The sequence below is a fragment of the Pezoporus occidentalis genome, unplaced genomic scaffold (assembly GCF_034315485.1).
Source record: "Pezoporus occidentalis ecotype Australia unplaced genomic scaffold, CSIRO_AGI_Poc_V1 ctg182, whole genome shotgun sequence".
Classification (NCBI taxonomy): Eukaryota; Metazoa; Chordata; class Aves; order Psittaciformes; family Psittacidae; genus Pezoporus; species Pezoporus occidentalis.
The window spans coordinates 990557-1005314 of record NW_026913662.1 but is presented as its reverse complement, the minus strand read 5'-3'; the positions used below and the strand labels follow the sequence as shown (position 1 = coordinate 1005314).

The 14758-nt window shown below is 40.9% G+C and overlaps 1 protein-coding gene across 1 annotated transcript in view; it reads left to right on the top strand.

Annotated features, from left to right (window-relative positions):
- The first annotated feature begins 11955 nt into the window (after positions 1-11955).
- The window catches only part of NUP205 (nucleoporin 205), a 49307-nt gene continuing 46504 nt past the window's right edge, over positions 11956-14758 (top strand). The window contains exon 1 of the mRNA XM_062615483.1: positions 11956-12103. Coding sequence (XP_062471467.1) covers positions 12076-12103 — 28 coding nt within the window. The 5' untranslated portion in view covers positions 11956-12075. The remainder of the gene's footprint in view (positions 12104-14758) is intronic.

The window sequence follows — 14758 nt, the reverse complement described above, 5'->3', positions numbered from 1 at the left end:
TGTGTCCACCACCAGAGATGGCAACCAGATACTACCTGGTTTAGAGATGCAGAGCTACAGTACATATATTATACAGGAATATTTCCCCTTGCAGCATTTTCAAGCTGACTGTCTCTCTGGATTTCAAACAGCATTTTTGTAACCTTAGTGTTTGCATTTCAGTTTAGTGGTTTATAAAAAAACAGCTCTACAATTCCCTATTTGAAGTGACATCATTTGACAGCTGTGGTAAATCACCTGGCTACATTACAACAATGGTGTTCAGCAGTGACTTCTCATGGATAAATCTGTCACAGCACATCCTATTCTGGACATTTAGAAATGTTGGAGAGCCTATTCATGTCCCTTGTCCTCTTGTAGACCAGCCAACATTATTTTGCTTTATGGTGGCAGTGGTTCATTTCTCAGGAATGTCTCTCTGTTGAATTCAGTTTGGCCAACACTCACAAATCCTAATATTTGAGGCAGTGTCATAGAGTTGGGGCTTGACGTGTTACACAGAACCCATGAGACAATATCAGGGGAGGAAAAGAGATGTATGAATCTGGAAACACACACACACTGGAATTGCAAAGGAAGCCATCAGCATTCAGTGAGAGTGATAACATATCTAATCTGGATGATCTTGTAACAGAAGAGGGCACTCAGGGGCCAGACAGCAAATAAACCTTATCACATTATACAGTGAGGGAAAATCATTGAAAAATTGAGAGAATCCTCTCATGAGCTTGATGTAGCTTACAGCCGTGGGCTGCTAAACCTGAGTTTCATTCATGCAAAAAGAAAGCCCAGCCACTTTAAAACAATCTTTGTGAACACACTCAAGTCAACTTACGTAAAATATTTGAAGTAACAATCCCTGTGTAGACAGGACTTCATTAGGTTACTTGTTATTGTTTTCAGAGTCCTCACCTGCTCTTTAAAGCACAACATACATTATGTGAGAGAATGATTGCTCATTGTTGTTGTGTCCCTTAATTGCCATCTATATTAGTGTGTTCAAAGGAATGTATTTTTCCTCTTCTGCCCTTCTCTGCCTGCATCTGACAGCACTCAGCATTTTCCACAGAGCTCAAAATTGCTCGCATTCTTATAAAAACGCCTCAGCCATATGGGATTTGCTGAGACAAAATAAAAAGTGCACGGCTCGAGAAAATGCAATACTTCATCCTGCGTATTGATTCCATGGCTGCCGTATAAACAGGAACTGTTAAAAGAATTTCCACTGACTTTATTGGCATTGGAGCATTGTGCATAGGCCAGGTGTGACATGAGCTCACCTGTCAAGAAAGTATGACACTGCATTTAAGTGCTGGGGTGAACTTTGATGTTTGTAGATATATTGCACCAGACAAGCTCCAGCTGCAATCTTGCAGATTTCCAGGCAGATGTACTTCCTTTTGCAAAGGAATGTGAGCTACCACGGCTAATTTTATGCTCTGTAAATAATGCTGATAGAGAAACAAACTTGAAATTATAGGTTAGATAGGCAAAATAATAGGTTAACTAGGAAAGTCAAAGCATTTGTTAATCAGAAATATGAGTATGTTCCTCAAGAAGCTGCAGGAACCCAACTGTAATGATGACAAATGAGAGATTGCAGAATAATAAGATCAGTCTCGCATACAGGCAGCACCATAACTGAGACTCTGTATGACATAGATGTGCTGTTGTACAGAGAAATTGGGCCCTTATATTCTGATAGAGAACATTTCCTCTTCTTAAAAGCCTGTGCTTGACATGCTTACAGTGTGAAGGTTCTGCTGTGTGCCTTGTGTTGTTCTTCCCCCTTCTGCTCCATCTTCCCTCCAGTACCCTCCACCATGACAGGGCTGGGCTCAGAGCCACCGAGGGCAGAGATCATATCCAGGGGGAAGAGAGACCTGGCTGGTATCCCAACCATATTCTATAGGTTAACCAAGACACCTAAAGGATGGTAGATATTTTAATATATATTTTTTTATTCTTTCATCTGCATTTTAAAATTTTGCTGTGTTTTCCCCTGCAACATTTTGAAATCATTGACACATTACTGCATGAATAGCAGAATTTCCAGCTGGCAGGCCAGGAGTAGAATTAAATCCCTGGGCAGACCTAGTTTATTTTACCTCCAGTAATCTAGCACTTTCTTTCTTTAAGGAGTTATAAATTGCCTCTGATTCTAAAACAGGTTATTTTAAACTCTTCCTCTGATAGCAGCCATATTTTGCTAAACAATGTAAACCATGGGCTGTGTTTAACTTACTTTCACTTGGTTTTCTTCTCCTTACTCTCTTTGTATTGGTATCATACATTGGAAACCAAAATGAATTTTTACATGGAAAACTTCAGAACAGATGTGCCGTCAGCACTTCCACTGATAGTGTATTGTGTCATGCTTGCCTGAAGTGCTTATAATTTGTTTTATGCAAAATCACTGTATGCTGGACCTTAAAATGTACTGCACAGTTGTTGGATTGACATGGGGAGAAGGAAGGACATGCTGAGTTTTTTCATGGTTTTATTCCATGCCTAGCAGTATTTCTCCTACCTAGTAAATAAAACAGTGCGATGTCTAAAAGCCCCAACTTTCAAAACTTTTAGGTGTTTATATTTTTAGGTGTTTATATTTACATGAGATCCTATTAAAGAAGCCTGATTTCCAAAACAGGTGAGCATTTGCAACTTCTCCTGAGGTCAATGAAAACTCATCTTCTTTGTAAGACAGTTCCATTCTGCAAGTTTTCCACATAGGATTTCCATGTTAAATATTAGACCTTCACTGTTGAAAACACTGGGTATAGTCTTATGATACAAAAAAAAAAAACAAAACAAAACCAAAACCAAAACAAAAATGGGTTGCCCAGGGAAGTTGTGAATGCTCCATCCCTGGCAGTGTTCAAGGCCAGGTTGGACAGAGCTTTGGGTGACTTGGTTTAGTGTGAGGTGTCCCTGCCCATGGCAGGGGATTTGGAACTAGGTGATCTTAAGGTCCTTTCCAACCCTAACTATTCTATGAGTCTATGAAAAAAGTGGGGACCCAGCATATTCTACTGGCTGTATCCAGAATCTTCCACGTTTCATCTCTTGGGTGTATTATGTCAGAATAAATTTGGAAAAGACTTCAGGGTAAAGCTATGACTAAGGAGAATAGCAGGTAGTAAAGAATCTCCTGAGAGAAGAGAGTAAGGAATGTACCATGGAGTAAGATGCACAGGGTGATGCCTAACAGCAGGTTCAACCATGAGCATGTGGACAGCTTCACTGTCCTTCAAAGGCAAGTCATTCATTCAGCCGACGTGATGGGCCATCATTTTCTTCACTCGCAAGCACAGAAGCAGCAGAGTAGGAGCATAAAGACTAGGAGGACAGCAAGCTACTTCCCACTTGGGTAAAAAGCCTTTGCCAAAATCAGGGATGAGAGGGAAGCAAGTTGCTGGTTGCTTGTGTGTTTGCTCCTCCTCTTTGCAGATAGGAATCTAGACACTGGACTTTCTTCCCTCTGAGTAATATATACCTTTCCTCATTCTTCTGAGCAGTATATACCTTGACTCATTGCAGGCCTACTTCAAAGGCACAGGAATCAGAGGAAACACTTACACCTTTTCTCACTAGAATGAAGTCTTATGTTCTCACCTCAGGTGAGACAGGTAAGCAGTAAGTTGCCTCAGCTGAGATCTCAATTAAAAACAAGGGAGTTATTTTTTCATCTTCGAGATCTAGTTAAAATTCAAGCTTACCTCAATTTCGTAATGTAAATGAAAATACCTCTGTGGATTTTATTTAAAAATAGTTAAGTAGGTACAATATCTATTTATTGAGGTATGACTATTTTAATGAAGAGTAAAAGAGCAGAAACAAAGAGCACAGGTCTCAAAAAGTAAAACTGCTGAAAGAATAACAATAGTTCTGTTGTACTTCTATGCAAAGCAGAACATGATGGCCTAATTGAGTTTTATTAGGCATTGCTTTCTAATTGGTGATGTGACTGAACAATAAAAACTGTAAAAGGTGCTTGGCTAATATTTTGAGCAGTGTGTTCCCTAAAGAAAATTTAGATATGATACAGCATTCACCTTTAATTGGTACCTTTCATCTCAGATAACTGAGGAATTAAGAGGATAAACAGAGCCACCTTAGGTTTTCATGGCTCATCTACAGCTTGTACAGACCTTTAAAGCTTAGTAGCATGTCACATCTGCCTTACACATGGATAGAACAGCCCTGCACGTCATGAAGCAACCACTTAATGAAAGAAGTCTCCAAAAGTTTCAGCATACGAATGTTCAAAAAGATGGTGGTTTTAAGCTCTCTTTTTAGGAAGTGTGTAAGCTTTTCCACCTGCGAAATTCAGGCAGTTATTTTAAATAAAAGTTTTAAAAGTGAGCTCTGGCAGCTTAGTCTGCTGTGGAGCAGACTGACAGCACAATTACCTGTGAGGTGTGCCCCACTGGGAAAAGGCTGAGCTTGGGAAGTTTGTTCATGTCACAGCATGTGACAAAAGGTTGCTAGAAAGTAAATTACTCTTGTCCTACCACAGCAGTGCTTGTGTCAACTGGCTTTAGCAATGGCATCTAGGCTTCCATTGAAGAACTTACTATGATGTGGCTGACAGCAGCCATGATTTGGATGAGAGAAGGATGTGGGCAGAGGAGCATCATGTGAATGAGAACATATGCTATCTTAGGTGATACTAGCTGTGTGTGTACTTATTGTCCTCCTATTTTTTCCCCTTAACTTTAAATACCATCAATTACTATTATTATTATTATTATCCCCTTAACTTTTGCTAAGTTTGTGTCTACACAAACTTAGAGGAGGTAAGTTGTTTATGAGCAGGAGGCCTTAGCAATGCAAAAGGCTGTTAATTCTAGAGGGAGACAAACTCCTCAAAAAGTCCTTTTTCTGGTGTTATGCAGGAAAGTCGGTGTGAGGTAAGACTTGAGTCTTATTTTGAGACTTGACTTATGGAACCATGATTAAAGAGAAGAGGCACAGAGCTTTCAGACAAGAAGTCCAGTTTATTGAGAGCGCTTGGGCTATATGACTCACTGATCTATCTGAGTAGACAAACAAACTAGGAATTATTAAAAAATGGCTCTGAACAATAAAAATAAAAATATGTTTTGGTTCTTGCAGGGATCAGAAAAAAAAAACCTAAAAATCTGCCCTTAGACTACAGATTGCCTCAGTTTGGAATACCTGTAAAGAAAAAAAAAGGCTACAGCTGGTCAGGTTGACAGAGCTGGTGGAAGTGGTGTCACTTTTACATACGGCTCAGGCTTTCAAGACCATTCCAATGTAGTTGACACTTTAAGTTGCATTTTGTTGTGATTTAGGCAGAAAGTAATTCAGTATTTGAGTCTCACATTACTTGAGCAAGAGCTCTAGGCAGTTGAGGGCCTTGGGTCGTGCTTCTCAAGTCTTTTGGTTGACGGTGATTCTTTTGCCCAAAAGACTTAATCATCAGGAGAAACTGGAGGAGAAATATTCTCTATCTTGTGGTCAGGTTAATTTTCTGAATGGTAGGATTATCAATACCCCATTCCCTGACAGATTCTAGTTCCATATCTTGTGAAAGTTTAATTACTTTTGCAAATGAAGTGGCACTAATGAGACATTGAGAGCACACAATGCCAAAGTCCCCTCCCACCTTGATGTGAAGTAGATGTATGTTAGGCTGGGGAGGGCAGAACTTAGCAAGCCTCTCACAACCTGGAGAAGTGATCTGAACTCCTCCAGTGAAAAGGAGGCATTAATCTTTCCTATAGTGCTGTCTGGATCTCTCCTCAAAATTGATACTAGAAATTCTGGTATATCACACTCTGCAACATGCTTATCTGCCAGTATAAACCAATGTGAAACCAAACCACCCAAAAGGCACAATAAAATCTTCATTAAAAATAAGGCCACCTAATTTTTAGGGGTTTCTCATAGCTCAGTATCCTTGTGTAGTTATAGTCTAAATATACCTGCAAGCAAACCTTTCCCTCGGTGTCTCAGAATGAGTCAGTACCTCAAGCTTCTCCTGGGCTGGACCTTACTACAACTACTTGTTTCTGCACAGAGACTGTACTTAAACAAGACTGAGAGTGATGCATAAGAAAAACAAAATTATATTGTTAATAGGTAGGTGCCTAGGAATGCAGCTGACACATTCTGAGTGTTCTTTCCAAGCAAACATTGATTGTAGTTTATAAAGAGATAGCACAAGATGTAAAGCTATCCTGAGATCCTAATCATGATTCTATGCTGTCTACTTAAGAGAACTGGTATGAATGTAGGTCCTGACTTTTGAATTTCTGTTCTTCAAATCAGTATTTCTTGTATGCATGCTTTCAATAGGTTGTTAACTTTGGAGTGAACTATTCTCCAAAGTAGCTTCATTATAATTCTGCTAAAGTTAATATACAATAATAGTAGTTTTGGCTTGTAGAAGGACCTAAAGGATTACCATTCCACCATGCTGGACATCTACAGACACACACAATTAACTCTGAGAATTTTTCTTCTTCATTGGTTAGGTCTCATCGTAAAGAGAGTTCAGATTAGCTGACCAGGTGTTTCTGAGCACTGTATTTCAAAGGCAGAGGTTTAGGTTTGTCTGATTTAGGATAACAATGCTTTTGAGTGATGAGGAAAATTAATTTTGACCATCTGACACCATCTAGAAGAAAGGTATAAGCAGCTCAGAAACCTGTATATAAGAAAAGGTTTTATATTGCTCTATTCTTAAGCACTTAAGCAACTGAATGAGCACAAGCAATAAACTCCAGCCTTGATCACTCAAGCACATAATGTAGTTCAGTGCTCCAATGCCTAAGGTGTCACCTTGGCAGGAGTTACTGAACGTGTGCTCTTAACAATTGCACCATTAATTGTGAACAGCTAATATTGCTTCTCATTATCCTTCTGCAGCACAGTCATAACTAAATAAGGCAGGAGGAGACTTTAATAGACATGTGACTTCCAGTGAAATATTGTGACAGCAGAGCCAATTAATACAGTTGTCTATTCCAGAAACTGGAATTGTTCAGTCCATAGTCTTCAGATTCTTGCTCTTGAAGATAATTCTCCCCAACCCTCAGAAAATGTCAACAAAACAAAAATGGACTGGAGCAGAAAGCAAATCCTTTCTTATGCTATCTATTCAAACAGGGCTTTCCTTCAAATAAGATACCTCAGAGCATAAGGCTAGGGAAATTCTGCACGCCTCTCTGGTGTACAGGAGCTTTTTATCTTGAACACAGAGAACTCCAAAGAAGTGGGCACTGCTGGGAAGATAATTAACAGAATGGTAGTATAATTTGTGAAACAATTTTACATTGCAGTAGAGATGGCATTGTGACATGCCCTTTTTCCCTGCATGTCACAGGTTCCCATATCAAATTCACTCAATTTGTAAAAATAAAGTAATGATTTCTTCCGATTTGGCTCTGATTGACCGTCAAGATACTTCCTCTCCTATTTCCTGTATTATACCCACTTATAGAAAGCCTGTGCTTTACTTGATTAGCACACAGATTTTTACTGTATGCAACTTTATGCACCTTCAGGGTTGCCCAAATGACCTCATTACATTTCTGTAGCTTTACACTTATTCAAACACACCTGTTCTCTGATGGGAACCCAAAAGGATGCAGAAAGTGTATAATTAAGCCTTCAGAATATATATGACATGCTTGAGAAATAGCTCAGCATGAATTTCAGGACAAAGCCTGAATTTGTGGGACTGGCAAATAGCAAAAACATCAACCATCCATAAATCTGATATGGAAATCACTGAACAGAATGAGTATCAATAAGGCAGTTTATGTGCTAACACTTCTACTTACTGTATCAAGTATCTCCACTTTACTCCTGTTTTTTCTTCCCATCATTTCCCCTGTTGTTTCTCCCCACCTTGTTGTCAATTACCAGCAGCTACATCAGTACAATAATCAGATTATCTCCCTTGCTAGTCATGGCCTCATCCCCTTCAGAAGTGGAATGGAGAAATTATTACCAAAAAAAAAAGAAAAGCTGATTTTAATTCTAGGATAGAGGAAAAAAGAATAACAAGACAGATAGCAAAAAGGGTCACAAAGCAGGAATTAGAAAAAAATTAATTCACAACACATCACATGGCCAAGAACACTTTTTTCATTTTACTTCTGAAGCCTGAACAGGAATCCTAAAGGCTCAGTTGTCAAGCAGGAAAAGTATTGATAATGCTTTATCAGGATATTCATTTCTGGTGAGATGCTTACAATCAATAATTGTCCTCACCTATACAGGAAACGCAACACTCGCCCATGTTCAGGTCCTCTTCTCCTGCCCCCAGACCCTGAGGAAGGTATTTGTATAACTTTGAGAACATTTAGCTCTTTGTTGCCTTGGACTAGATTAACCACTTACCTCATGCAGTTTCTCTGCTGAGCTTAGATACCATGGTGACAGTAGAAATATCTAGGATGGAAGACAAATTACAAAGTTATTTTGTTGGGAATTGCTGCAGGGAAAGATCTTAGACTTTCTTCTAAGATTTGATGCCAAGCTAACTATCTCAATGTATAAAACACATTTTTTTTCAACAAAGACAGGATCATAACTAGCTAAGAAGTTTTCAGGAAAATTAGCCAGTATAGTAAGAGAATCCAGGAATTTTTATTCTGCCAATTTAATGTAACCCAAAAACACATTCTTTTTCTCTGTTCAGATGGGGCCAGGCTAAAGATCCAGTCAATCGGCATTCCAGGCCTACTGCGAAATGTTCTACCCGTTTTTACAGTCCAGCAAGTTGAAATGTACAAACCTAGTGTCAGTCAAAATAAGAGCTCAAGGAAGTTTTATGGTTTAACAAGTAGCCAAAAATGCTTTAGACTTTTTTGGAAAAGAGGCATATTTCATAATGTTAATAGTGGTCTATTTATGTAAATGTACTTCTAGAAGGCATCTTTTTCAGCTGTGATGCAGAAAAGCCTTTTAATTTTCATTTTACTCCATTATGCAGGATGTGATCACAATGACACTCAAGATCAAAGGTAGGAAATTAAGCATGACCTCTCAGCCGTTTAAATAATACTTCTTTTTTGCTAATAATTATTCTTCTGATCATAACAAAATGTAAATAAAAATTAATTATATCATCATTATCTTCATATCTTGATGTGTGATCTGGCTATGTACCACAGTGACTGAATTTACTATTATATAGATGTAACATTGTACATCACAAACCACCTACAAGTTGCAATTAAAGAGCAGGTCCCCATTGTGCAGCTCATTTTAATTACTACTAGTAGTTATTTCCGCATGTATAAAATAACATCTCTTAAATGAAGGTCTCTTAATGCACAAGCAGAATTCACTACCCCATAGGCAATCTGGGACCTCCTTTCCCTGGAATCCAGAGGAACTAATATCCATCCCAGGTATTTAATGTCAGCCTACCGTTGATACTTCTGAGAATTCTGTCTAGTAATTAAGGATGAAAGAAGATAGTGTCCCTCACTTGAACCCAGCTGTACTGGAGAACTCGCTGAGAGCTGTTAGGAGGAACGAGGTATTCTTTCCCTGTAGTGACTTGGCAAAAATAGTCTACCAAATCAAACAGGAATCCCAGGTAAACAGTAAGATCCTAAATTAAAGGACAGCAAATAAACTTAGAATAAGCAAAGAATTACTATTCATGGACTTGCCTACTCATCAAAGCATGGATGGATGCAGTTATGCCAATATAAATATGTGCAGAATGTATGGCATGGTGTATCTAGACACCTCTCTTACTTAATCCATACTAGGAGCTGTACTGTCACAACTATTTTGCATTAAAATATTACACTGCCAACAAAGAAACAGTATAATAAATGCTGTGCAGCTGGAGCTAAATGTGGTATTTTTCCTCTGAAGTTCACCTGCCCAATGACTTTACCCCATGCCATCCACTCTTTTCAAGGTGGTGTTTTTCCTTCATGTTGCCATGTGAAGGAAAAACATCATCGGCCAACTGGCAAGGAGAAGAGTGAATTATCTGGAAATTTAAAATATTAAATCTGCAGTGGTTTGAAAGGATTTTTTTTCCTCCAACAGAGATTGAAAAAAAAGAAGTGTGTTCAATCTGGCTGCATCGGAATGCCAAAAGAAATATGACAGCTTATAGTGCCTGGAAAAGGCTTTTTTTAAAAAAAAAAAACAAAACAACAAAACCACAAAACCCAACTGATTAGTTTATTTCTCTCTTTTTTTTTTTAAAAAAAAAAAAAAGGTCTTGTTTCTTAAGGAAACAAGGCTTAGGAAATCACACTCTGTCTGCCAAAATTTTTCAGTAACTTTTGAATTCCTGAACCAATTCCAACCTAATCTGATCAAGGGCTAAAAGGCTCAAAAATCTAAGTCCTCACAAACTTTGTGAAATTCAGAGCATATATAAAGGAAAAAGATCAAAAATATGCTCCCTGTGGTTAGAAAGGCTGAAGCAAAACCTCAAGCTATCCAGTAAGTTTGCTGTGGCCAGGTGACCAGCACATATTTCTCCAAATTTATCATGATACCTGCCTCTCTTTCATGGTCGTGGGGTGGCATGTGGGCAGCCTGGAAGCAGAGCTCTGGCTTCACAGTAATGGATACCCGGGAGAAGATACAGGAATGCTATATACAGGTGCTGAGGCTGCTTCATTTCAGCTGCCTGTGGAATAACTACATTCATTTTCTGTTTTCACCTCTTGCCTGGCCCTTTTCCTTTCCTAGAATAAAATAAATAATTCACAGTCTATCATTCTCACTGCAATAGAATCATAGAACAGGTCTGTTCTGGTTCATGGCTAAGACCAGGAAAAGAGAAATCTCAAAGAAACAGGGTCCCTTTGACTAAACAAATTCGGCTAAACTGATCATAATGGATTAATCTATGGAACTCTGACAGGAGCTGTTCTTGTCAGGACAAACTCTTCCCTCCCTCCCCTTTTTTAATTTCTTTTTCTCTTTCCTCTTCTGGCTAATCCTTGTGAAACTGTTTCTCTGGTTTGCCTGTTCTTTTTTCTTATAGCTGCTTTGCTAATTCACTCTAAGCCCAGGACTACTGCTTCTCTTTATATTGTCCCCTCTGCCACCCCATTATAGGGAAAATCTAGAGAAGCAAAGACAGTTATTTTGACAGTTTCCCATGGGTTTAGTTCATTGGACATGGTTTTGTAACCATGAAATATTGTTTTAATAAAGTTCAAGAGGGGAAACCATGGGCAGTAAAAATGAGTGTATAGTTGTAGTGGAATCTTTTATCTTAAAGATAATACAGGAGGGAATTTCTGAGGAGACCTGATTACTACAGGGACACGGGGTGGTAAATTGGCTTCAGATATGGGGTACTTCTCAGATACAAGTATTTGTTCCTTAGCTCCATATACGTGCATGTACAAACATCCCTTCTGCTTGCTTGTCTTCATTCTGGGCACTTATTTTTTAATTGAAAAATTTACAAATCGCTGATTTAGTTTGCAACCATGCAAACTGAAGATTTTTAATAAACCTATCTCCCAGTGCAGCATCTGCCTTCAGGCATTTTGCCTTATTCAATGAATATGGCTTTTAGGACAGGGTTTGAAAGCAAGAACTCCCTTCAGCGTGATCTGGAAAAGAGAAAACGAACGGCACAGGACTGATACGCTATTTACAAAAGCAGTGAGTAGGGAATGCAGAATCCCGCTGCTCTCCCTTTTCTGCTGCCGCCTCGAGCAGGTTTGAGCGCGAACACGAAGCCGACTGACAGACACGAAGAACTATCACTCTGTGACTGACACCAGCAACAGCTGAGCAATTCCGGCTCCGCACCCCTCTGCGACTACAACCCCCGTCAGCCCGCGGCGCAGGGCTCACCGCCCAGCCCCTGCACCTCTGGGAGCGCCGGCTTGGAACTGGCCGCTGCTCTAACTTTCGCCAGTCGGGCTGCCCCAGGGCTGGACAGGAAAAGCCGTGGGACCCTGTCCCCGTTGTCCGCGGCGGGAGGAGCCGGTGGCCCGTTTTCCGCTCCTCGGGAGGCGCCGCTGCGGACAGCCCGGGCCGTGTCGGGCCTTCTTCAGGCGGCGGCGCCGCGCCGCCCCGTCCCTCCCTCTCGCTAAGATGGCGGCGCTGTTGGCGGTAAATTCGGGTAAGAGAAACGTAAGCACGGGGCCGTGTTTTTTCCCCGTCCTTTGCGGCGGGGCCGTTCTCCGTCTTCCCTGCCAGCCGATCGGGGGGCGACGGCCCCGCCTCAAAGGCCGCGGGGGTGAGGGCGGCGGCGGCACGGGGAAGGCCGGCGTCAGGCGGTGTTGCGGCCCTAGCGGGCGGCGGGGCTGTAAGCTGCCGGGACCACGTTGATGCTGGCAGGCGGCGAGGGGAGTGTCTTCCGTGCGGCGGTACCAGGGGAGCTCAGGCCGTGCAAGGCGGCCTGGTGATGGAGTTCCGCGGTCGGAGCTGCGCCATGCCTGGCTGGTCCCTGCCAGGAGCCGATTAAGGTGGTGACAAAGGCCACTGTGGTAGCTCCTTGTGTGTGTGGTTAAGCATCACTGCTCTGTTGCCCTCATCTCTTAATGCTGTGTGCAATAGAAAGTAAAACAAAAAGCGCACCCTGCATGTTGCTCAGTGCTACCACAAGGAGTCTGGAAGTGTTGAGCTTGTTTCTTTTGCATTGAATGTTGCTAAGGATTAGCATCAGTATGATCTATGGTCCTTTCAGAGCCCATCCCAAGGAGCAGTTTGCATTACTAAGGCAGCATTTACCCAGCATAACTAGGGAAATAAATCTAATGTAAAAGGAAATTACTAGATAATCAGATGATAACCTAGGAGGTCATCTGGCCCAACCCTCCGCCTTTTCCACCCCCTTAAAACAAGGCCAGCTCAATCAGGTTGCTCACGTCCTTATCTAAGCAAGTTTTGAATACTCATAGGGATGAAGATCCTCCCAGAGGCCTCTCTGGACCTCTGTTTCAATGTGTGACCAGCCTTATAGTAGTGGGTTCTTTTTTTCCTGTTAGCTGATTGAAAGCTTTGGTATTGCAGTTTATGTCAGTTGCTGCTCATCTTCTGGGGGGATACCTCTTGTCTCTTCCCTGTGTACACTGCCATTCCGTAGTTGAAGATAATAAGGCTCCCATTTCTCTTTAGCCTTGTTTTCTTAAGACTGAAAAAGGTTAGTTTTTTCAGCCTCTTCTCATTAATCCTGTTCTTTGGCTCCCTATTTCAGTGTCTTGCTTTGGGGAGCCCAAAACTGAAGACAGTACTGGACTGAAGGACTCTCAGAGGTGTATCAGCAATCACTTGTTTATATGGGCCAGGGGGAGTGAGCAAGTGGCTGCATGGTTCTGAGTTACTGGCTGAGCTTAAACCATGACATGTGGTGTACATCATACTGACTAGTTAATAAAATGAAAAGCTCCATTCCTGTATTAAGCAAGGAGTAAATTTTACAGATAGTATATTTTGATCTCAGTAAATCAGTTACTTCCCTATCCCCTCACAGAATAGCAGTGGTGAAGCAAAGGCTCTTCATTTGAAATGTGACTTTGTTAAAGTAAAGATTGAACTAGTTCAAGTGAGAATACACTTAAGGCTGCGTGGAGACCTCATAGCAGTTCCAGATACTGGAAGGGGGCCTGTAGGGATGCTGGGGAGGGACTCTTCATTAGAGACTGTAGTGATAGGACAAGGGGTAATGGGTTAAAACTTAAACAGGGGAAGTTTAGATTGGATATAAGGAGGAAATTCTTTCCTGTTAGGGTGGTGAGGCACTGGAATGGGTTGCCCAGGGAGGTTGTGAATGCTCCATCCCTGGCAGTGTTCAAGGCCAGGTTGGATGAGGCCTTGGGTGATATGATTTAGCGTGGGGTGTCCCCGCCCATGGCAGGGGGGTTGGAACTAGATGATCTTAAGGTCCTTTCCAACCCTAACTATTCTATGATTCTGTGATTCTATTCTGTAAATTACATGGCAAGAGATTCTATAGCCTTATAATTAAAAAATAATGGAAGAAGGAGTTTTATACATGAAAGATGAGATAAAATTTAAAGCAGATGTGGCATGAGAACTAAGGAAGATTTTGCCTTAAGTTATAGTTTATTTTTTGTGGGGACAGACATAATGTGGTTAAGTCTGTAACTTGGCAAAAACTTCAGTTGTGTCAGCTGCTGTTGTTGCCAAAAAAGGCAACCCAACCTGTCCTTCCTTGCTGTCCATGATGGGAATGTCTTAATGCCTTACAGTATTTGGGCTGGTACAAAGCAATTGGGTTGTAGGGACAAGAGCAAACAAATAGGCCACGAAAATAGTTGAACAGCTTTTGGCAGGCACTGTGGATTGCTGCTTGTGTTTATGGGACTCAGTAATTTAATGAGAGTGAAAATACAGTTTAGAGTGGAAATAAATCTCTGAACTCTGAAGTTATGTGAGACAGCCAGTTACAGTCCAGAGTGTGAAATTATTCATCCGGTAGTAGCTATTTTTAGTGAACTTATCTAGGCAGTGGTAATATTGTATGATTAAAACACTCTGGTGCTTAAAAAAAGAGACAGGATTTGTACTTTTTTACAGGTTGTCCACTCGGATGCAGCTCTACTGGTGCTGCTAGTTGCGCTGTAAATGAGGGTAGTTTTTGTTAGTGTTGAGTTTGGTGAGAGTGTTTTTTTTCTGGTTTTATTCTTATTTTGTGTGGTTTCTTCCTTGGCAACAGAATAAAACTGACAAAGTTTTACTTAGTTTACTGCTTCCAAGACACCTTAGGTAGTGACTGAAATCAGTGCTCTTGCTCTGAAACATGCTCTTGTCT